This window comes from Hypomesus transpacificus, chromosome 5, assembly GCF_021917145.1.
Source record: "Hypomesus transpacificus isolate Combined female chromosome 5, fHypTra1, whole genome shotgun sequence".
Taxonomy (NCBI): domain Eukaryota; kingdom Metazoa; phylum Chordata; class Actinopteri; order Osmeriformes; family Osmeridae; genus Hypomesus; species Hypomesus transpacificus.
Window position 1 is genome coordinate 5117045 of NC_061064.1, and position 23410 is coordinate 5140454.

The 23410-nt window shown below is 43.1% G+C and overlaps 1 protein-coding gene across 1 annotated transcript; it reads left to right on the forward strand.

Annotated features, from left to right (window-relative positions):
• The first annotated feature begins 9477 nt into the window (after positions 1–9477).
• On the forward strand, positions 9478–23359 carry b3gat1b (beta-1,3-glucuronyltransferase 1 (glucuronosyltransferase P) b). Its single transcript, XM_047020812.1, has 6 exons — positions 9478–9729; positions 14083–14337; positions 20123–20265; positions 20646–21157; positions 21306–21602; positions 21915–23359. Exons 3-6 carry the CDS (start codon positions 20154–20156, stop codon positions 21999–22001), a joined length of 1008 nt encoding a protein of 335 aa, XP_046876768.1. The 5' UTR covers positions 9478–9729; positions 14083–14337; positions 20123–20153; the 3' UTR covers positions 22002–23359.
• The last annotated feature ends 51 nt before the right edge of the window (positions 23360–23410 follow it).

Genomic DNA, 23410 nt, shown 5'->3' on the forward strand with positions numbered 1-23410 from the left:
TAAAGTGAAAGAGAGAGAAAGAGTGAGTGCTCCTTTCCTAAATAAACCATATATATTCCAATTTTTTAAAGTAGTTTCACAGTTGTCTCACGGACTAATGGAAATGCATGAAAGTAGAACCCATTAGTGTAACTGTACTAAATAGTCAGGTCAACTCCAAGCCCCTCGACATCCTCTAAACCTCTCAGCTTCCATTCACCAGCACTGAAGTACCACAACTCCCCTTAAATCTCTCGTCCCCTCCCCCTGAAAAAGAGGTATTATCTATCACACTTATCTATCCTCCATGGCACTACTTGTTACGTGTGTCTTTGTATTAATCTGACCCCCTTTTGTCTCCCTGTCTGGGCTGGATTTGAATAAATGAATGAAACTGTTGATAAGAGACAACAATCACACTTTGCTACCTCCTAGCTCAAGAAAGGGAAAATTCCATAACCTCCTTGAGTGAGGCTCAGTTCAACATCCCAGGCAATCCTGTTGAACGCCTACATTAAGGTTTTCCACCCGTCTTCCCTCTGCTCATTCAGCTAGAACATGAGCGGTACAGAAAGCAGCCATACAATCATACTTTGGCCTGGTGTCACGAGGAGGTCTGAGGAGCCACAGCAGGTTATGTCACGCATCAGAGAGACTGTTTACCAGGCGTTTTACCAGCTAAAACCTTCCGTAAAGATTTTCCTTCAGACCATTCTCTCTTAACCTACGGTTTATCATCAAGAGGTAATGGAGGTGAATGAGTCAAGACAGTTTTCTGGTTAGAGTAGATAGATAGATAGAGTGACAGGTAAAATTGATGTAAAAGTGGCTGATGTTGCCACATTAGCGTGCCCTAAAGTGTGTGGACTACTCCATCACGGATCCATCTGAAATACATTTCATGTGGCTTCGGGGAAATTGCATAATCATGGTATGATTTGAGAAAACAACACAGCCTCAGAACCGGTAACACCTGATTCAACAGACAGCTACTGCTTTGTACAGCCATCTGCTTATGCCACAGACGGCCATTTGAGCTGTGTTTCCCAAGCCCAAGATGAGGCCAGTGCACAGTCAATGGGGTCCAGGTGGTGCAATGTGGTGGTGTCTTCCATCACAGATCATGACAGGTCGTACAGTCACCTCTGGCAGGGACTCTGGCTCTCTGAAGATGGATGGGAGGGCAGATCATGTGTAAAAAAACATGTCCCAACATGACATACGAGTGGGGAATGGAATGCTACCTTTCTCATGGATCTGGACAGTATTCCCCCAGGGCTGTCACTTTTCTTGGAGACAATATCTAGTAGATCTCCTCCCTCAGTCACCTGACTGTTCTCTCAAAATACATGGAGCAGACCTATGAAAAATACACCAGGCTGATGGCAGGTTTAAAAAAAAACATCTAAAATAACATAGAAATGTCCATACTTCGACTGTCTACAAGAATGTAATTTCTTCTCCATCTCTGGTTATGTTCCGAGGAAAGTCGTCCTCCACAGTCAAGACAGGTTATCTTTCCAGGTTGATTCTGATGCCAAGCACCACACTGACTGCATATGAATGGGACAGATGATAATGAAGCAGTGGATCTAGGGACATACAAATTAACATTGTGATAGATAAGAGCTCAAATTTACATAGCCTCTAGGCAGTCAGTCAAAGAATATCTGTATGCATTACTCATTGTATGGAAGGGCATCAAATCCACCGATGGCTACAGTGCCAAGGGCAAAATGTACATGGAGAAGCATTCCTGACGAATTTGACATTGGCAGGTCGTTTCTGCATTTTGGACTCTTGAGGGAACCTGACATGTTTTCTTGCCCTGGAGCTCACAAGAATGTATAGTATTGAAGTAATTATCATGAGAGGAAAGATTCCTGTCTCCTGTGTTTCTGAATGAAGACCAGAAGGTGCAGGACTTCTGTGAGACAACGTGTGTGCATGTGTGGGTGTATGTGTGAGTGAATGTTAATATGATTGCCGACCCTGTCCTATGTACCGCGCTCCACATCTCCAGCGCGTCCTCTTTCTTGACCTTCTGCGCTCTTTACATTTACATGTATTCATTTAGCAGACGCTTTTATCCAAAGCGACTTCCAAGAGAGAGCTTTACAAAGTGCATAAGTCACTGATCATAACAACAAGATAGCCCCAAAGCATTGTGGGTAGCCAAAACAAGAAGCACACATTGTGAACAACCAAAAAATAAGTGCCAAAGGGAGGAACCATCAGAGCATGTAGTTGGGCAAGTTACAATTAAACAACATGAATCTCCAAGTGCAAGTGTGCCTGTAGAAAAGCAAGCAACAGTAAACAAAAATATGTATAATAAACTAAAATAGAATATTTCGCAGAGAATACAACAGTTTAAATCAGTTACCAACAGGAGCAACAAGACTCTAAGCAAGAGTCATTGTGATCCTTGAGGAAACCAGCATAGGGTCTGTGTCTCTGATGGATCTATCTAAACTCTGAATTTAGTGTGGTCAGGGCCCTCCCCATCCTGGATGTATAAAGAAATTACAAATCAAATATGACAAGGGGATGAAACCAACCCACTGCTTTTGAGAGCTGGTAAAGAAGTTAGGAAGTCAGAAACAGGGCTTTTCCGCGGAGCTGAGGGCTATTCTGTTTTTGCAATTTTCTGGCCTAACTATAAACCTAAATACTCATGATCTAAAGCCACTTACACGTCTTCCAACATTCTCTTGAACTGAGATCAGAAAGAAAGGAAAGTGAGGAATCCAGAGCATGTACAGACATGGACCGATTCATAAAAGCTAAAAGAACAAAAAGGATTGATCCAGTCAACATAAGATAACTGCTATTGTATGACCGTGTGTTTATAAATAGATATGATCAATAAATCCTGCTTTGCAAGGCTTCTATGCAATACCATACTCTGACCTGTCCATGGTCCTGAATGTGCTATTGTAGAACTGGCTGTTGTCCATGGTGCTGCTGTAGCTTTGCTTCCACACAAACTCTTCCAGAACAATCCTTAGTCTTTATAAATTGGATTCATGAATATGTCAAGTTCACTGTTTAATAAACCTTTTTGACATTGAAATCCTTTTGGCACTGACATCTGTAATGCATAGCTTTTCCCTGTCAGCTGCTCACCAGACATCCGTTGTTGATCACAGTGTAAAGTGAGACGTGTGCTGACTAGAGGAGTCAGAGAAGTGCAACAGCGTTGAAGACAGCACCACAATGGGAGAAGCAGAAAGAGCTTGAAAATGTTATTGTGAGGCTGTGACAGGAGATTCAGAAGGAAAGGGTAACTAAAGTATGATTTCCATCCAGTAGCAAATCAGTCATTGCAGGGTCACCTTTGTGGCTGCTGTGAAAAATAATGGCTTTTTTCCCTCCACTAGCTTGTGTGAGGAAGCACACCAAATTCAGGGCAGCTTTAGGGGCACCCCGGTGGCACACTGGATGAATGTTTGTACCATGTCAACAGAAGCCTGAGTTTATATCCAGCCTTGGCCCTTTTCTGCATGTGTTTTCTCTCTGCCAGCCTTCCTAGTCACACTTCACTTGAAAAACTGTCCATTAAAGCATGAAAATGCCCAAAAATGTAGCTCACATTTCTTTTACAGCAATTCTTTTGAGCTATCGTCTCTGTAGAACAGTGACATTGACTTTCTGAAACATTCTTTATTTTCTCTTACCTTGGAGATAATTCTGCAATATAAATATAACCATACCATGTGTTCACTTCTCACCTGAGACCCATCTACTACTATGTTTTATTGATATTTGAACGGAGAGCTTCATATCCACCTCATTATGCAACTCCCTTCAGACTTCAATACGAGAGAATGATGGACAAAGAGCCCACAATTCAGGCTTTTCTTTTACCTCCGTTGTACCATAAATGTCCATGTCAGAATAATGCATGGTTAACTAAATAGGTGAGCTGTATAACTTAAGGATTTGTTCAGCCCTTGGAGCTGTGCTCCTTCTTCAAGGTCAGTGCATTATCATCACAGGGACCTGAGCTTAGGGTAAATCAATCCCAGAGTTCTTCACGTTTTTATTCAACGCTTTCTCACATTTCTCACAAGGAATTTTTGATATGGTAGATAAATGGACAAAGGGTTTGTTTGATGGCAATAAATGAGCCTTCAAAATGTAACTCTTTTATTCAACATCTTATAACCTTGTTGAAAATATACTTCACATTTGTGTAATAGGTATTCTTGCAACTGCTTAGAGGAATCTCCTTCATCAACCTTTAAATGAAATCAGCATTTTAACACTACACAAAGGTTAACACCAAATCTGACCGTAGTCATAACTGCATTTAATCACATTCCTTAATTATTCGGTGATGACATGACAGTGTCCTTGAAGAACAGCCGCCTTACAATTTTCCAAAGCAAGATGTATTTTTATGATTTTCTGTAAGACCATCATTCCCCCATTTGGTACCCTTACCCTCAAAATGAAAGTGTTATTTGTCATGTCGACTTGTGCTGACTTAGAGCGATTGGTCTTGCAGGCAGACAGAGAAGAATGGATCTCATATGTGAGAGCTGGAGATAATCGAATTCCCTTTCAGAGACCCAGATGCTTATATCAGATCACCGACCAAAAATATGAACTGAGCTCGTTTCATCCAGCTCCGTGTGAAGGCACTCCAGGCTACAGGAATCACAACAGCAGTGAGATTTGTTTTGCAGTGACCTCAGGTGAGCTGTTAAGAAGACAGGCTTCTCATACCAGCTGACATACCAATATACCCACAGACAAACAATACCCCACTCGGCATCATTACAATGGGAGGGATTGGTGTTCTGTCAGTGCTCTGTCTTCTTGCTAGCCTAATGAGACGGTGAAAGTGGGCCTCTCAGGGGGGGTTCAATCTCGACGCAGCAACAGCTGTGCCAGAAGAAGTCCATCCTGTTCTTTTATTAACGTTTGCTCGCATTGGCCCGTTGAACTGGCATTGATCAATACCAATGATGGTAGCCCAATATCGGTAATTTGCTCGAAAGACGAGACCGAAGTTCTTTTTCTATGGATCTTTAAGGTGAACAGAGTGGTCGGAGCCCTCAGAGAATAGGGAAAACCTTCATACAACCCTGCGCTGGTCTGGACTGCTGGCAGAGCTGATCTCACTCAGTTATCCTCCCTTCTCTGACTTCACACAGAGCAGAGATCAATCCAGCAAGTTGCACAATGTTACAGTGTGAGACAGAGTCTCTTATCGACCCTGGCTCACCCAGACTCTCTGGCAGAATTCAAAAAGTTGAGGAAAACCATACTGTAGCACTGGAATGTTCTACAAGGGAGGTTAAGGCTATGATGTTTTTCTGATATGCATACTGATGAAAGTAGATAGGGAAATGTTTGGAATATAAATGTAGCAGAGGAAACATTGACTGCAGTTGGTGTATATACAGTACATTGATTTCCTTCATGAGCAACTGGATTCTGAGGGATCGATTGTAAGTCAAACCCTTCAAGCAGAACTCAGTAGGACCTCCTATTTTGGTCGTAGAAAAGATACACCAGAGAAATAAATTGCAGGATCTTTTTACATTTGCATTGATAATCCTAAAGCGTTCCTTGTGCTGGTCAATAGTTACCTTACAGAGCATAATGAGGCTCCTATCTGAGCAGATCCTGTTCTGAGACCCGTTGCATTGAAACAAAAACAATATCCCTGATATCCAAAGCCTTGCAGCTGGGTAATTTGTCATGACAAACCATCAGACATAAATGAGGCTGGCCTGCCTTGGTTAATGCATGTGTTGTGAGAGTTCTCTACATGAGCCCATCAGAGCATAATGATCAGATCTCCCTCGCTGTCATAAATTATCGGGGCATAATGATTTATTGTAACCTGCCAAGGCAGCCTGATTGCACACTGTGGCTGCATGTGGAACACAGATTTTAACAAGACTCACCGTGCACTAAATGTCATGTCCATATGGAGCCTTAAATTATAAACCTTGAACGTCTGAAAGACGTTTCATACATGGAGTGAAAGGTGTTTGTCTTTCATATGAGCAATAACTACCGCATGGGTGCATTGGTGACCCGAAAATAATTAAGCGTCCCATGTGAATATAACGTGAAAACAAGCGGTTGCAGCGTCTCCGAAGCGCGCCAGGTCAGACAGAAACATTGGTTAAAGCAGAGAGGAAGTGCGGTACACAAGCAGGGCAGTAATGACTGCAGGAGCTCTCAAGAGGTCTCGCTGAGAAGAAACGTTCAGTTAATTACTCCCATTATTTCCCCAGTCTCTTCGCAAGATAAAGGCCTTCTTGCTTGAGATCTCATTATTAAAGACTAGGCTAGTATCTCCGCCTGTCTGGTGGGAGGACATTGAAAGGATGTTCTCTTTTTTGTTGTTGCTTTCACTGGAGACCTCCGTGCCTTGAGAGGGTGTACAGCATCAGAGGGCTGAGAGAGTTTTGAGTGACTGGTTCTCTCTGCTGTCTGCAGGGAAGGTCAGTTCAGTGAGATGACCTCGGTACCGTGTCCATGTCGCATGTTCTGTATTTCCGTCTCATCAATATTCCTGCCATAACACATGAGGCATTATACCTATCAAAACAGCAGTGTTGTTCGCAATCAAAACAAAGAATGCCATGTAACAGCTTCAGTATAGAACTAGTCCTTGGAAATGTAATTTCCGACTGTATATGTGAACTTTAGTAGGTTGAGGAGAACTAATTTAAAACTCCTCTGGAATCCTCTGGAGAGAATTGACAGCTTCTCTTATAAGTATTGTTTCATCATAAGGCATCACCCACACAATATAATCCTCTACTGTTCCTTCTTACTGATGCTTCTTAATGTGCACACTTGTTCCATTGATGTTTGTCAACAATTAATGAAAGATTCATACTGCACATCAGCATCCATACAATGTAGTGTAATCGATGTTGTGTGATCATGTTCTGTTAGAGGGCATGACTTTAGCACTATAGTACAGTATATCACATATATACAGTATACAGTATATCATGATACAAAGTCTATCTTTGCCTTATTCTTCACATTTGTGTCTTAAAGTATATGAAGCCCTTGTAAGGTCTGGGTAATCGACAGCCCACATGGTCCAAGGTTGACACAAGACAGTGAATACATGACTCTTGATCGTTTTCCTATTTGCCATCATTTTCAGTAATCCTCTGTCCTTTTCATTGTCTTTTCGTTCCATAATTAGTACATCCTGAGCTTGGAGAAAGGTCAGAATGGACCCACCACCTCATGCTCACACAGATGTAGTCATGTGACACCCCCCTCACTGTTGTAATCATGTACTGTAGATCTTGTTTTCTATCAAATATTACTGTAATTGGTCCCAGTAAACACCCCTGCAGGAACTCTCACATTACCAACAATCTGCAACAACCGTGATGCTTCCCTGCTATTCACAATCTTTGAATAATGAAGAAGGCCATTTGGTTGGTCAATAATTTAAAAGAAGATATGAATTTAGCTTGGACTGACAGCTGTTATTCAGAAAAGGAAAAAAAAACACTTTCATATTGTAAAGAAAATTAGAAATTATTTAAATTTAAATGCAAATAATTTATTTAATGATTAAAAGAAAAATCAAGAATATCCTTTGAAGTGTAATTTGGGTTGGCTCACTATTTCTAAAATGTACCCTATCTTTTCTCCATAATATGGAAAAAATGGATCTAGCAAGCATCTTAAAGTGTTGCAGGTTCAAATGGGATTTTCTCATCTGCAAAAGTACAGTAGTACGTATTGAAATTTGAGACATTGTCTCAAAACTGCAGTATTTCATCACCACAGTGGTGTTTTGGGTTAGTTGTTTTGGGTATAATGTGTGGGTCCATGTGAATGCACATTCATAAGCAACAGGAGATGGTTTGTGAAAACGTCTTTGCGTAACAGACTAGATGCTGCAACCTTGAATCTGTGGTTAGAATTGTTACATCCGGTGTACAAAACATAAAGACCAGAGACTCACCCTCTGAGCATACCAATTGAGCTTGAAAAGCGATTTGTTGGCTGGTTGGGAAGTGCCTTGCCTCAAGGCCCTTTGTGAAGGGTGAATTAACACACACTGTAGGTTACCCCTGAGACAACCAGAGACAAAATACAACAGTATTCAGCTTGGCTGAGTCATTGATTCCTCAATTCAACTTTCATCTCTGTCTCATTCCGTCTCACAAACTCACATATGGCACAAACTGTCCTTTAGTCTCCCATGGTAACAGGGAGGTAACCTGGTGCATGATGGGTCTCCTATAAAGCCTTGGGTAGCAGCCAAATACTTTTACAGGCAGTTGAAATAAACATGTGCTCCAGAAGCACCTCCCACAGTGCCTACATCCAAATAATAAGATCTCAAACATTAGGATTGTGAGGTTATAAAAGTTAGTAGATCTCAGCCATCATGGCAATAACAGTCTGACCAAGTCTGGAGAAGAAGTGTCCCTGCTCCCAAACACTCCCAAGTGTCAGCTGCTGCTTGTGGCAGTCTGAAACCCAGACTGTGGAGTACACTCATTGTGTATGGCCTTGCCCTAATTATTCCTATAACCTCTCTGGAGACTCACTTCCAGGGGATCTGTGAGTATGTTGGCCCAAAACACTTACAAGATCCCTGTGTGCATTGACCTACTTGTGCTGCGAGCAGGCTGTTAAACTATCCACTATACTCAAAACATTCATCATCTTAGTAGCATCTGAAAGCATAGATAATATCTTAATTAGGCCAAGAAAAGTTGATTTGCTTGTATTGATAATAAACTGCTGGCCCCCCAAAAGCAATTCTCCAAACCAACCTAAAGCTGACACGTCTAAACAAGACAGGCTTGCTATGATATGTAAACTTTAATTAGTTGCTGCTTCTTTCATCAAAGACAATTTACATATTGGATGTTTGTCGTTTCACAACCGCGACAATTCTGTGTGCAATGTGAACGCGTTGAAATTATGTCTCACAAAAAATTTTTTTTTTCCATTTTCCAATTATTTTACTTGACATAGTGGTCTCTCCTCAATAGTATGTAAAGGTTAGGTTAGAATTTATTTTTAACTACAGTGAACTGCCTTTCGCCTTTCCTTCAAATTCCGTTCTTTCCCTATCTGTTTGTCAATATTTATTACTGTAATGTGGGGCCACCCACCCTGCTCTGCGTGGGAATGGTACATGCCAGTAGCTAACACGTGTCTGCCAGGGTTGGGGGGGTCCTTGGTTCAGAGCAGAGACTCCCTCAGTCCCTTCAAAACACACTCACAGATGTCTCGCTCCGAGCTGTGCCTGCCTCCCTCTCTCTGCCAGGCTCATCACCAGCACCAGCACTGACACAGAGGGAGAAAAGAGAGAGAGAGAGAGAGAGAGAGAGAGAGGGAGAGAGAGAGAGAGAGAGAGAGAGAGAGAGAGAGAGAGAGAGAGAGAGAGAGAGAGGGAGAGGGAGAGAGGGGAGAAAGGGGGAGGGATGATCTACTACAGAATACGCTGCCTTCACTATTCCCATAGCTACGTGCATGTGCACTGGAGCACGGAGTGAACACCGAGTATTTTCCATGCTCGTCTCCTCTAAGCTTTTTGTGTTTGGGAGGTTTGAACAGAAATGTCAGCTCTGGTGTGGGCATAGAGGGAAATGAAAGAACGCTTTGAGGCGATCTTGAAGAGAGGAAAGCGCTCAGAAAATGTTGTAAGTAAAGTGGAATTTATGGACGATACAGCACTCCACACACATGTGGCCATGGGAAAGCTGTAAAACAGGGCTCAACATAAAGGTACATTTTTTACTATATCTGTATTATGGATGTTTGTTCTGTATTTCTGATGTCTGTTCTAAACCACTTCAACACTTTGTTCTGTTTGTGGAGAGGACTGTACACGTATCAGGTGTTTGAGTTTCCTCTGTTCGTCTGTGAGGTTTTTCACTTTCTGAGGACACATCTGTGTTCATCGGGGTCATTCACCAGTCACCAGTCATTCACCAGTCGGGGTCATTCATCAGTCATTCACACGTACACAGCGTTTCTGTTCCACACGAGAATCAGTTGAAATCACTGCCATGCACAATGTATTTGCTTCCATAGAGTTATTAGTCTCTTTGTGTGTCAGTGTCTGAGGTTACAGTCAAATGATAGATTCTGTGTACTGCTGTGTGCAGCTGAAACGCAACACCCTAAGCCATTCATTAGAGGTGATATGAAAGAAGATTGGTCATTTTTGAACCGAGTACAAGCTTCTGTGATCGATAAACCCTGCAATGATTGATCAGGTGAAAAAAGTAAATGAGAGACCCACATTTTTTTTCCACTGTACTGGTATGCTGGTGCAGTCTTACTAATCACCCTACTCTGTTCTCCGGACATGTAAGCCTTTAAATTAAAGCTGGGAGTCTTTGAAGGAAAAGTCTCTTGTACTATTAGCAGTTTCGCTTCTAGTACCACATGGAATTATGGCTGTTAAGGATTGTTTGGGAATGAACAGTTCCAGACTGTGATATGATACCCCCCTGCACTGTGTGTGTTTGTGTGTGTGTGTGTGTGTGTGTGTGTGTGTGTGTGTGTGTGTGTGTGTGTGTGTGTGTGTGTGTGTGTGTGTGTGTGTGTGTGTGTGTGTGTGTGCGTGCGTGTGTGTGTGCGTGTGTGCTGAGTCAGTTGGATGAGATGGTTTCATTCTCAAAGTATTGGGTTAAAATAAAATTAGGCATTAGGAATGACAAAGTCAAAAGAAACAAAGCAAACTGTAATAATATGAATTGTACTTTGTATACCTATTTGTAAAGATGCCCAGGAAGTCTTTAAATCAGGATCCATTTGTGGCAAGCAGCACTGTCACAATATAATGACCCTACATTCCTGAACATAGCATTGTGTTTTGAGCTGCTATTTTATATACTTTGGAATTAATGAGAGATAAGTGAGGCAAAGGGAGATTTGACATCAAGTAGCCTAATTTAGTGGCTGCTGAGGATTCAAAAAAAGTGTCTTTGATTCAGATATTCTTTTGCTGAAGTTGAAAGTCCAGAGATCTGAGGATGATGTCAGAATATCTTGCCACCAGTGATGGAAGCACAGTATGGGCAGATCAATGCTCCAAAACTGTTCGGTCATTATAATCGTCTCAGGGAAGAGCATTTGAAGAGCATTGCTTACCATCCAGCCTCCTACACACACTAATATATTTAGACTATGTGTCTTTCATAGAAGGTAGTCTCATCATGCTGCGAATGGCATGGGAAAATACAATCGCTTTAGGTCCTTTAGGCTTCAATATCTCCCACTCCTCATGTTCCATGCGGCTGGTAGAAATCACACGTACACTCTTCAAAAGCAGAATTCAGATACTCTCCTCAGTGACAACTCTTTCGGTGAATACAGCTGTGCACTGACAGCTGATTTCATTAGTGTGAAGGTGACGCTACACTAATTGTCGAATCACTTTAACTTATCTTGATAACCAATCGTTGCATGACAGCTTACACAAACCCTCAGCTGTCACGATGTTAGCTACACACTACCATGGTGGGGGTGTGCTCTACTCAACCTTGGTGTTGTCACCTAGATGCCTAGCGTTGATCCTGATGACATTCAATACAAGCTCACATGCACTTCAGTATTGATTCATAGCCCCAGGCCGGCCCACACTGCCCCCAGCCTCTGGATGTTATTGCTGAGTTCATACAGTATGTTCGCACGTGCGTGCGTCTGTGTGCGTACATGCATTTGTGCATGCGCATGGAGCCTGCCAGCTCTTGGTGAGGGAAAATAAATGTTTGCTCGGAATGATTGTGTTTGTATGGGAATACATGTTCTCTTCAGCATTCACTGTGCTACCAATAGTCTGAGAGAGGACAGGTTGAGATAAAAAAATGTGTTTGTATCTTAATGACCAGTTTTCACACTTGGATAGGAAATGTTTCATTTCAGAATGGTGCTCTTGCACAAGTGGAATATGTATAATATATAATTGTACACAGAATTGATCTAATATGTAAACAGTTGATTCAAATCCAAGTCTTTTAAATTGTCGTATGGTAGCAAATGCTGACTACATAAGTCTTAGTATCCATGTATTTAGCTGTTTCACTGGTGTCAGGGCACAGTGTGATATCACATCAGCAAGGAATCACAGGTGCAGAAATGGGAGAACATGCCCATGAATGAACAGTATTGTTGATTACAGGAATGCAGAGTCGAAATAGTTTAGAGCTAAGCGCGTCGTTGCCATAGAGCTACCAGTGTCATTGTTTCCTAGGTCCTTGAAGCACATTTAGCATTTCAATCCCTTGAGGAAAGGATGAGAAGTTTACTCACTAAGGACATACAATAAGCTGGGGAATTTGGAATCAATTTTGATTAACAATAGCCGGTTATATTTAAGAGTTACACAGTGCAGGGTATCAGACTACAGCACCATGCATAATCCCCTATCCCAACAATGCTCTGTTGGTGCAATTGAACCAGACGTTAGACGAATTTCCACTCTTTCACACTAATTGACATTTTTACAGATTTATTCCTTACACTTTTATTTGCAGTTTTATCAATTTATAGGTACGACGGCAGATTATGAATATTCTGGTTTAGGTCGGACACCGACACCACTCCCAAAACAGCACACACATGCCCAGAACCTCGTCTCTCTCCCTATCTCTTTCTCTCTTTCTGTCTACAAGTGTGTTCCCTCTGTTGCCATGGCAACGGTCGTTAAGCATGGTCGTGGGAGTTCAGAGTCATCGAGCACAAGTCTGTTTCTTTGTCTGTCTGTGGCCTGCTTTGTCACATCTACAAGGGCTGATAATCAGTCCCAGAGCAACAGAGGAAACAGGCAGATCCCAGTCAAACTACTGTAAAAGTGTCTGACGAAAAGATGTTAACCTAATGAATGATGTTCATGTGGCTTTTTTTTGGTGCTATTTACTGTTTTCTCATCTCTTTCATCTGACAGAACATGTGGTCATGTGTGCAGTCCGGCCATTCTGCTTCTGTGTAAGAATGCAGTCATGTGAATGTAAAGGAATATATCAGTTGAAGATTTAAGATTATATATACAATATTGTTTTGTAGTCAGGAGGCGAGAACTCGCTTGTATTTCTTGGTTTGGTGCACCTGACATGATTCCTTGTAACCTGTGAGATCAGCCTTTTCGAGGGTGAATGGATGTCTGGAGGTGTGTTCTCTTCACCGACAGATTCCCTTCAACAGAAATGGCAGTGCACGACTCGTCAAGAGATTTATGTCAGTTTTAGTCCAATTAAAATAGCTCATGTGATTTCCAGTGTCACATTGTTCATTTGGTTGACAGGTTCTGAGTATTTCTGTCTTGTCTTGATCTTTGCTATAGTTATCATCTGGTACAGTGAAGCTGGTATGGTAGTTACTCATCCATAATGTGTTCAGTTGACGGCGTTTGTGTTTCATTCCAAATATTCAGTTCCAGAGATGTGTATCTGTAGATTGATTCAGCCTCTCCCATACGGTAATACAGTACCTCTGATCTCCTCTGTTCTAATCTTTCAAAGGACAGCAAGGTCACACACACACACAGACATCCAAAACACCTTCTGTAAGCACAATTCAAGATTTAGTTTGACCAATGTCAGAAGAATTTTCCAATATCAGCAAGTAATATGATCCCATCGATTTAGGAATTATTGATGTGTAAGGAGTCTTACTCTTATAGCCTTTTCCCCCTCTGTGAATCTCCTTTGAGTAGCAAGCACATTTTTATCACGTCAAGTATGTGACTGTTCAGGAAGTCCGTTCAGAATGTGGTCCTTTGTCAGGAAATGAAAGAACATGAAGAAGTGGCACTACTGTCTGACTGACTGGACCATGTGACAGGCTGCTTATGGCGCAGCGAAACGACCCAGGGACATCATGCATCGTTCTCTCCATTTGTCAAACCCAGATTCATCCCCGAGCTACATTCCACTGGGAGGAGCTGGAACATTTTTGATGTGATTTATTCCATTGTCCCTGGTCCCCCCATCCCTCGTCATCCCCCCCTTCCCCCCCACCCCCCCACTCCTCCATCTCCTCTCTCTCCGTCAGCTTTGACAATCCCAGCCTTTGTTTTAGCGAATGAGAAGCAGCATTCTTCCAGAGCGATGACCTCCTCTGTCTCCACAGGGGCTGACACTGAGGACGTGACCCTGCCCACCCTGCCCGTGGATTGGCCAGTGCCCGGACGCTGTGTCCAGAGCAGGCAGCAGCCTGTCTAGTCGTCCTCAGTGGGCTGACCACTCTGCACTGTTCACTGGTGAGGAGGATGCAGACCTGATGGACCTCTGTGACCGGACGCGGTAACACAACAAACATATCATCACAACAACAACAAAAGACTTGGACTTTTGGACTCTGCATGGGAAGAGTGGAGGACCCTGTGTGAGTACAGTGTGCTGTGTAGATTCATGGCTGCTCTGAAGTCCAGGTTATCTGACAGGGCCTGAACCTAGTATGTACCCTACCTAGTATCCCAAACCCTCTGTCACGCAAAAGTAGTGTAAGGCAAAAATTGTTAAATGTAATTTAAGTATACAATTAGACTTCAGAGTGAAGCCAAAGGCATCAGTACAAAGAACAGACCATGCATTCATAACACAACACATAGCTAAGTAACTCAACTACAGAGCAATCAAAAACTGTTAAAATTAGCCCCAGGTCAAGGTCTTTCCAAACTTCATGTCTGAACAGAGATCAACTCTGTCGTGATCGTGATTCTCTGTGGCCCGATGCAGATTATAATAATAATGACAGCTGTCTATTGTGACTAGACTGACGAGCAGGCATAGGTTTGATGAAATAATGATAGACATCATTAGGATTTGACTGGCTTTGACGAGGGTTAATCCTGGATGAGAGAAAGCTTTTTTTCTGTCTAAGCAGATTCATCTTTATTATAGAGGGGACAAGTGCAGATGTGTTTGGGTATGGCTGTACAGTTCAACAGCACGGTAATCCTGTTGACTACTCTGACACTAGGCCTCCACAGAACCTAGTTGAGGTGCAGGGAGAGTATGTCTCTGAGTTTTCAACTACTTTCTAACCAATAGAACAGTTATCTCTCCTCCTCCCACTACACTGATAGGTTGATACCTATGTGGACCCAATGCAACTATGTGACGGTTATTAGAACAGACTACGTTCGGATGGATTTCCCTACAGAGGCGGGATTTAACAGACCCTGACTGAGAGGTCGGCTATGAGAGGGCTAGCTATTTATAGTTGTGGTGAGCTGTGCGCTTCATGAAATACATGGTAAGGAGCTTTCAATCTTTTTAAGTGCTAAATGTGCCTGGCAGTCTGCTCTTTTCCCCGCTCTCCTGGCCTTTGATCTAGTCTGGCTGTTTGGGTCGTGACTGGAGGATGGACTGATGCTCACACTCTGCCTCCCGTGATACCTGTCACGGAAGCCATACATGCCAGACAGTCAATGACATTAGTCCGATTGGTTTTGTTTACATTCATTGTAACATCCCTGTCGTTGTGGTGATCTATACCGCTCTTCCTTTCCGATTCAGCGTTTTTCTCAGATGTGTACTTTGATGTTTTCGTGGATGGGGTCTCTCCATGCCTTTGTCATACAGCAGAGAGTTTAGAACATGCAGCATCACGAGCATGATGACACTGCTTTCTGTGCTTTATTGCACTCTCATTACAGTTAGCTGTACATTCATCTTATACTGTAAGCTAAAGATTGTTCTGCCACCAGTGGTGAAGCATGAGAGGCTCTAGTAAATATATGGAAATGGATTTCTTTCTTTATGATTATTTCTTTTGCCCAGGGGTCCCATTTTGCCACATCTATTGATGAAAGGAATTTGACTTCATGGCTCAGAGCCTGCATATAGAAACCACATACAGCGCAATTCACAGCTGACCTAATATGCTTGGATGTGCTGCCTGGATGTGCTGTGTGTGTCCGATGGATCAAAATAAACGGATTCGTATGTGACTTTTGTATGTATGAGTTAAACTGAAATAAATATGCCAAGCCATTCCCCATCTTAGAAATCTCATCTTATTTTATGTATCTGAGAATCATTCCATTTGGTGAGGCGGGAATATGAGGGCAAGAATCAATCTGGGTGTTTCAATTGGATGTCAAGGTTCAGGTGATGGTAAAGCTCTTTGGTAACCTATATCCAGGCTTCCACGCAGAAGTCATTATTCCAAAGAGGTTGCAGTATTTGGGGAGCACAACAACAGACTAAGGGTTAGTGAAAACATTGACAGCTGATATGTGACATACAACACTTTATATAAATAACCATGTGAAGTAATTATATTGTAGCTCAGTCTTCGTAAGTCTAAGGAAAATCTATTGTATAATATAAGCCCCCGACGAGAACAATGGCTAGGTGATAGGAATTAACAGGCAGCAACAAGTGTTAGTCGAGACTGATGACTTGGAAAAGAGAAATAGTGTGTCCGTTCCGTGGTAAGGAAAGAATTCTTTTGTGTTGCTTTTCTAGGTCTGTGTAAATCAATGGCATTGTTCTTGATTTATGAGTCTCTTGTCTGTGTTTGTGCATTCTCAGCTGATGCAGTTTGATTAAAAGGCCCGCAAATGTTTAGACAACCCACTCAGCCCACCGAAGTTTATGGCTGGGCTGCTTAATTGGAACCATTTCCACATGTAATGCTGCATCCCCAGTGGTACCCATTAGTTGGTCGTCCTGCTTCCTCAGTGCGGTTAATGGTTTGGTTCCTGTCCAGCTTTCTGTGTGTGTGTGTGTGTGTGTGTGTGTGTATTTCTGTGTGTGTTTGTGTGGGTGTGTGTGTGTATGCGTGCCCTAGTATTGGGTCTTTCTGAGACGCCTCAGTCACCACAGAGCTTGAATCTGTCAGTCCCCTAAATAAATGGCCCTAACAGAGCAAAAACTCCAGCGCTGCCAAGTCCAAACAAGAGCTACAGCTGCCAAGCTTTCGATCAAGTTTGAATGATCTTCATCATATAAATCATCCAATGAGAAATCAGGGAAGATGATCTGTCACATACGATCCAATTTACCAACCCAAGTGAGTAGCATCATACAGTACTATATTGGAAGACGTCTAACCTTCAAACACCCAGGAAGTGAGCACATGGTAACACTTCATGATGCAACCCAGAACTCATCTGCATTAACATACTGATACCTTCTCTGGCCAGTTGCCATGGAGGAGAGGAGAAATGCTTGAATTTCAAAGGCATGTGACACTTTGAAGTCAAACGGGAGATGATCTCTCTGTGCTTGCTGTTGAGTAGGGAAAGCCAACTTTCCAGTATATAATTGAATTCATGCTCATTAATCCATGGCTCCAACCACCCGAGATGCAGTATGTAGACAGAGTATTTATACAGAAGGATTGTGTGAGAATCAACCCACATCTTTGCCAGAAATACCAGACATCTTAGTGATCATGGATAAGAGCACATTTTTCCTGATGGACAGCACAGAAAATATACATTTGACACATTATTCATTAAGCAGAAGCTTTTCTCCGAAAGGGATACAAAACAAAAACTGTGCATGTGGTCAGAACAGCAAATAATCAAGTGTCACAAGTCCATATTTCTAACAGTATTTCAGTGGTTAATGCCAAAGAAAGGTCTATATTAAAATGTTTGGAAATGTTGAGTGTTTTTTCATTTCGATGCTCTCTACTATCTTTGGCCATTTTCATTGAAAATCTTGCCTTCAAAAAGCAACAACCCTTTGAAAGATTGGTTAAAGAAATACTGAATATATTAGTCCCGGTTGCGCTTTTGATTGTGTTATCTCCACACACAGCCAGTCTGCGGAGTGTGTGTGCATCCTTCTGGGAGGCTTATGGATTGAATAATACACAGCTACTGGCTGATTTGTGGGCTATTGTGTTGCAGTGGCATTTACTGCAGAGGTATTGTCCCTAGAGTCCCATTCTGCTGTTGACAGTTTTCAGTCTCCAAGGATAAACATAGGCAGCTGAAAAAGCCGTCGTTCAACATTTCGGTTCACTTCGGGATGTGTCTGTTCACATTCTTGGCGGCTACGAGCAGAGGAAGAAACACTGGATCAAAGAATGACATTTTATTACACCACCACTAAGACCACGGTACGATTACACAAGATTCCATAGAATATCAGGCTGGGGGAACCGTGGTTTCCAATAAACACTGATTTACCTGCATGGTAATCGTGTTCTGCATAATGTAGGCTGTAATAATTATTTGCATGAGGGAGCTGTATTTTTTTGGCATAATAATGTGCTTTGACAGTGTTATGAGCTGTCCTATACAGTGGATCGGTACCCCACACTGGGTTACACTGATGGACACTTATATATGAGTCTCACAGCAATCAGTAGACTGCTGGGAGGCTGAGGGTCTGTGATTGGAACAGCTTTCCTCTCCATTGTAGAGTAACTGCTGGTAGCCTGAAGCTTCCTATGGCTTTCTTTTGTCTGCATGCCAGGTAAAGAAAGTACTCTCCTTGTACTGACCAGATGGATCCGTCTACAACGCAGGTCATGCAGCGTTCCGTTTATTACAGCACTGGCCTGCAGGTGCAGCCGTCTTGTGAAATAAGTCATATGGACTGGGGGTTCTAAACTGCTGATTGCTACCATATTCTGCATTGTCATTACCTTGCCAATATTAATGACACCTCATTAACACAGCAACCCCATTAAGACCGGCATGATGGGATAATTACCCACCATGCCAATGGATCTTTTACACTGGGGTTTGTCTCCTCTAATCAAGGATTAATTATATCTTAGTGGCTGTGATTAATGAGAAGACAATTGATCTTGATCACATGCTAAAGGTGAAGTAGGTGATTAGCTGTGCTCTGAATTACTTCTTTCCACTGCTGGTCAGAGACATGTACTGAATGTGGCGTGGAAGGCAAAATCAATGTCATGTTGTGGTTCCAGCAATCAACCAGCTCTGAGATCATTAGATGAGTTTGATTGTTGAGTTTGTTTATCGCTTGTGTTTCACTCCGGGGAGCCCAGCAATCTCGTGCAGTGGTTCAGGCACCCTTTTGTGGTGTCACAAAAGCCTTTACTCACAGGAAATCAGCTCAAGTCAAACCTACACTTGATATAATTCAACAATACTCTAACAACGTCAACAGCAAAGAAATAATCACAGGTTTAGATACATTAATATTTACCACCATAGCCCTAACTCTTATGAAGGTACATCAGAAAACATACCACATCTTCTGGCTGGTTGCACCTGTGGAGTCCACTAGCAGGTCATGTGTTGTGCCTCAGCGGATTTGAAAGCTTCGTGTCATCACCTCTCGTCTGCAGTGAACCTTTAGATAGCCTTTGCCTTCATGATATCTGCTTCAGGCCGGGGGATTTTGTGACAGATGTAGTCCACATTCACAGTTTGCAAATCAACCCAACATTATGGACTCCAAACACTCCTTTTCAGCCTGCTGTCACAGACCCATCGCCTTAGATCATATGCAAACAGAGGAATTTTGTTGTGTTTCAGATTGCTTTTTCATGAGGCGATGAAAGGACCGCTTGCAGCCTTTCCTGACCTATTTTTCTGGTGTGTAGTGGCTCCACTGGGGGCAGAGGGATCCTTTGCAAATGTTTTTTCTGCAGAGCTGACCCTGTGAGCCAGATCCTCGTATGGTGAATCGAACTGACTTTTCATGGTGGCACAAAGATGGTTCATTAGAAGGCAGCTTTTCTACTCCCTGGGCCAGCTCGTCAAGGCTCTGGCTGTGAGGGGGGGATGCACTGTCTTGTATTGTATGAAGCATTTTAGGAAGTCAGTGATCACCCTCACTCCCTTGAGTGTTGACTCTCTGGAGACGTCTTTCAGCAAGTGTGAAGGTTGCAACTTGTTGTCTTTGAACTGTTAATAAACTGCTAATAACATCCATGAATAAATAAAAATGTCCTCCATCCTTGATCATACCATAGACTCAGTTCAACTCAACAGCTGAGTGTTTCGATTAATCTCTATGTTCTGACAAATGACTTTACTGTTGGGTACACGGTGAACTTAACCTCCTTCGTACCAAGCGTTACAATACAGCGGCAGGGAGAAATTAGCACAAACCCACTTCCTGTATTTTAGCAAAGGGTTTTCAAGTTAACGTCTTAATTTGAGCTTTTGCATTTAGTGGCGTTCAGTCTGACTTTGAAGCACCCTCTGTGATGTGTGCCACCGCAGGTAATGACGTGGCTCAGGTCCGACCCCGGAGATGCCGAAGAGACGGGACATATTGGCCATCGTGTTGATTGTGTTGCCTTGGACTCTACTGATCACCGTCTGGCACCAGAGTACCATCGCCCCCCTTCTGGCTGCTCGAAAGGGTAATGGTCCTTGTTGGCAGCTTCTTGTGAGAATTCATGGTTTCACAAAATAGTGCTTCCCAGATCCAGACTATTTTATGAAAATAATTTTTGGGAACATTCTCACCAATTGCATCTTGCCAACCGTGCAATTCTTTCAGATACCGAAAATGTAGAACTGCAGTTTTGAATATCTCAAATTCCAACAAACCAATAGCTGAGCCATGATGGGTGGAGAACTTAATATCAAATCTATTTGGGGGCAAGCCTTCAGTCAATGATGGATTTCTTATATTTACATTTGATATAGCAGCTAAACTCATTTGACCCGTCTATAAGAGAAACATGATGAAGAATAGGTGGGTTTTGCAGCAATTACATCATGTTCTTCCTTGCCTTAGACGACAGACATGAGAGTCGGCGAGACTCCAGGAACACCTTCGGCCTTAAGGAGCCCTGCTCCATGGAGAACCGAGACATCGTGGAAGTTGTACGCACAGAGTACGTCTACAGCCGGCCTCCGCCCTGGTCCGACGTGCTGCCCACCATCCACATCATCACCCCCACCTACAGCCGACCCGTCCAGAAAGCGGAGCTCACCCGGCTGGCCAACACCTTCCTCCACGTCCCCAACCTGCACTGGATCCTGGTGGAGGACTCCCAGAGGAGGACGCCCCTGGTCACCCGGCTGCTCCGGGACACGGGGCTCAACTACACCCACCTCAACGTGGAGACCCCCAGGAACTATAAGTTGCGCGGGGACATGAGGGACCCGCGGATCCCCCGGGGAACCATGCAGAGGAACCTGGCGCTGCGGTGGCTCCGGGAGACGTTCAGCGTAAATAGCAGTCAACCTGGCATTGTTTACTTTGCGGACGACGACAACACCTACAGCCTGGAGCTGTTTGAGGAGGTGAGGTGTCGCGCTCATTCCCGCTCATTATCACCAACCACTAGATAGGCGCTATTTGTACTTTCCATTGAAGTGCTAAATGAAGAAAATGGAAACATGGAAATGTCGTTCTCAGTGACGTAGCTCATGCTCTCTGTCTCCATTCTAGATGCGTTCGACCAAAAAGGTGTCGGTGTGGCCTGTGGCCTTCGTGGGAGGCCTGCGCTACGAGTCCCCTAAAGTCAACACCCTGGGGAAAGTGTATGGTTGGAAAACTGTATTTGATCCACACCGGCCCTTTGCCATCGACATGGCTGGCTTTGCGGTCAACCTGCAGCTTATTCTGTATAAGCCTCAGGCCTACTTCAAGTTGCGAGGAGTTAAGGGAGGCTACCAGGAGAGCAGCTTACTGAAGGAACTGGTCACACTCAATGACCTGGAGCCCAAGGCTGCTAATTGCACTAAGGTGAGGATTGTTTTTTTGGGGTGTTAATTTTGAGAAGCAACAATATACAGGCATTTCACAATCTTTCTTGATTAGTTTAGTATAGAGACTGGGAGCTTATGACTCTGGGCACATGCAGTACACTTGTAACGTACTATATGCAGCCTTAAAATAACCTTTCCTGAAACTTAACAGCTGTAGTGTTCAGAATGGAGTGCAAATTCAATTTAAGCCTAACACATCTCTAACTTGCTCTCAGAGTGCGAGTGTAATAGTAACTGAGAAATCGATTTAAGCAGAACAATCCTCTAATGTCCTCTCTGTTTTGAGCAGGTACTTGTATGGCACACGAGGACAGAGAAGCCTGTTCTGGTGAATGAAGGCAAGAAAGGATTCACTGACTCTAACGTAGAGATATGATACTTGGTCTGATACCAGCTGATGAAAGAGATATGTAAATGACTGACCCCTGGAGGGCTGGCAGGGGGGCCGACACGCTCTCCTAGGCCCCCCAGGGACTTGACATGAACCTGGAAACCTACTGTAGAATCCAAGCTTGTCCTGCTGAATATGTATTGCACATTTGTTATTCAAAATGTAAGAATACTGGATAGAAAATGTGTTCGCTACCCACTTAGCACATTGGCTTTTCAGGTACCTCATCTGGCTGGGACAGTGGACTATTCTGGCTGAGTGAGGGAGTCAGTGGTATTGTACAGTTCTTTAGGTCCACCCCTGGCTGCTATGCTAACAGTTCAAAGAGGGGAGCCAACCTGTCCACAAATACAGTACTGTAGCACACAGCCTCAAACACGGGCATCACATATCAAAGCACAAACTCACAGAGGAGAGCAATATTCAGCTGAGCGCTTTGGCACCCTGATGATAGGAAGGCTGCCAAGATGAGCTGGCCAGAGAGCAAGGAATGCAGTCAGGCAATGCAGAGCGCAGGACTCATAGATGCTGGATCCAATTGGAAGCATCCTCCAACCAGCCAAAACAAGCCAACCATCCCATCAGTGTTCTCGAACCACACATTGGACCAATCAGTGGCCTGGTGGTCTCTCCTCTCTGTTGGGGGAGCTGGCCCCGGTTGTCTAGGCCTGGCCTGTTGTGGGGTGTGAAGCAGGAAAGAAGAATGGGGGACTTGTCTGGTGGGAATCAGCAGTGACTGACAGACTGGTCAAAGAGGACATGAACCCATCCCGTGTTCACTGTAAAACACTAAGCTATTCAGACAGTGCCCTCAACTTCGTTGCTAATTAGACACACGCATGCAGACACTCAAATGCAGACACACACACACATACACACACACATACATCCAAACACAAAGCAGGGAGAAAAATAGCTAGTCTAACACTACGCTACTGTAATCCCAGCTTCATTTTTTCCCTTCCATTCATATGCACACATTTCCTGATCATGCAACACTACTGATTTTGTTTCAGCACTCTCATGTTCAGATCAGGGTCTTCTGTACAGATTACATTATATATCACAGAGTTCTCCGACAGAAATGATTGATCTCTAAAGGTATGTGACACTGCTGAATTTAATTGTAGTGTTAGTTACTAAAGTATTATATCACAATGGACAAAGCATTGTGTAGTCACTGGACATCGGCCAACTGAGATTCTTCTTTGATTTCCATGTTTCTATTTTCTTTCAAATGTGGTGCCAAGGGGCCATTATACCCTTTTTGATTGGATATTCAAAGGTTACTGTAAGTTGTCAAAGAATCTGCCTGCAATATAAATGAGCCACTGTAATTATGTACATATAAATAAATAAAAATAAAAAACACTCTACTCCATCTGCCAGGTTCT

Coding starts and splice junctions, on each gene's coding strand:
- b3gat1b (XM_047020812.1), top strand. CDS start 20,154: ATGCCGAAGAGACGGGACATATTGGCCATCGTGTTGATTGTGTTGCCT. Junction 20,266..20,645: donor CCTTCTGGCTGCTCGAAAGG/GTAATGGTCCTT, acceptor TCCTTGCCTTAG/ACGACAGACATGAGAGTCGG. Junction 21,158..21,305: donor GCCTGGAGCTGTTTGAGGAG/GTGAGGTGTCGC, acceptor TCTCCATTCTAG/ATGCGTTCGACCAAAAAGGT.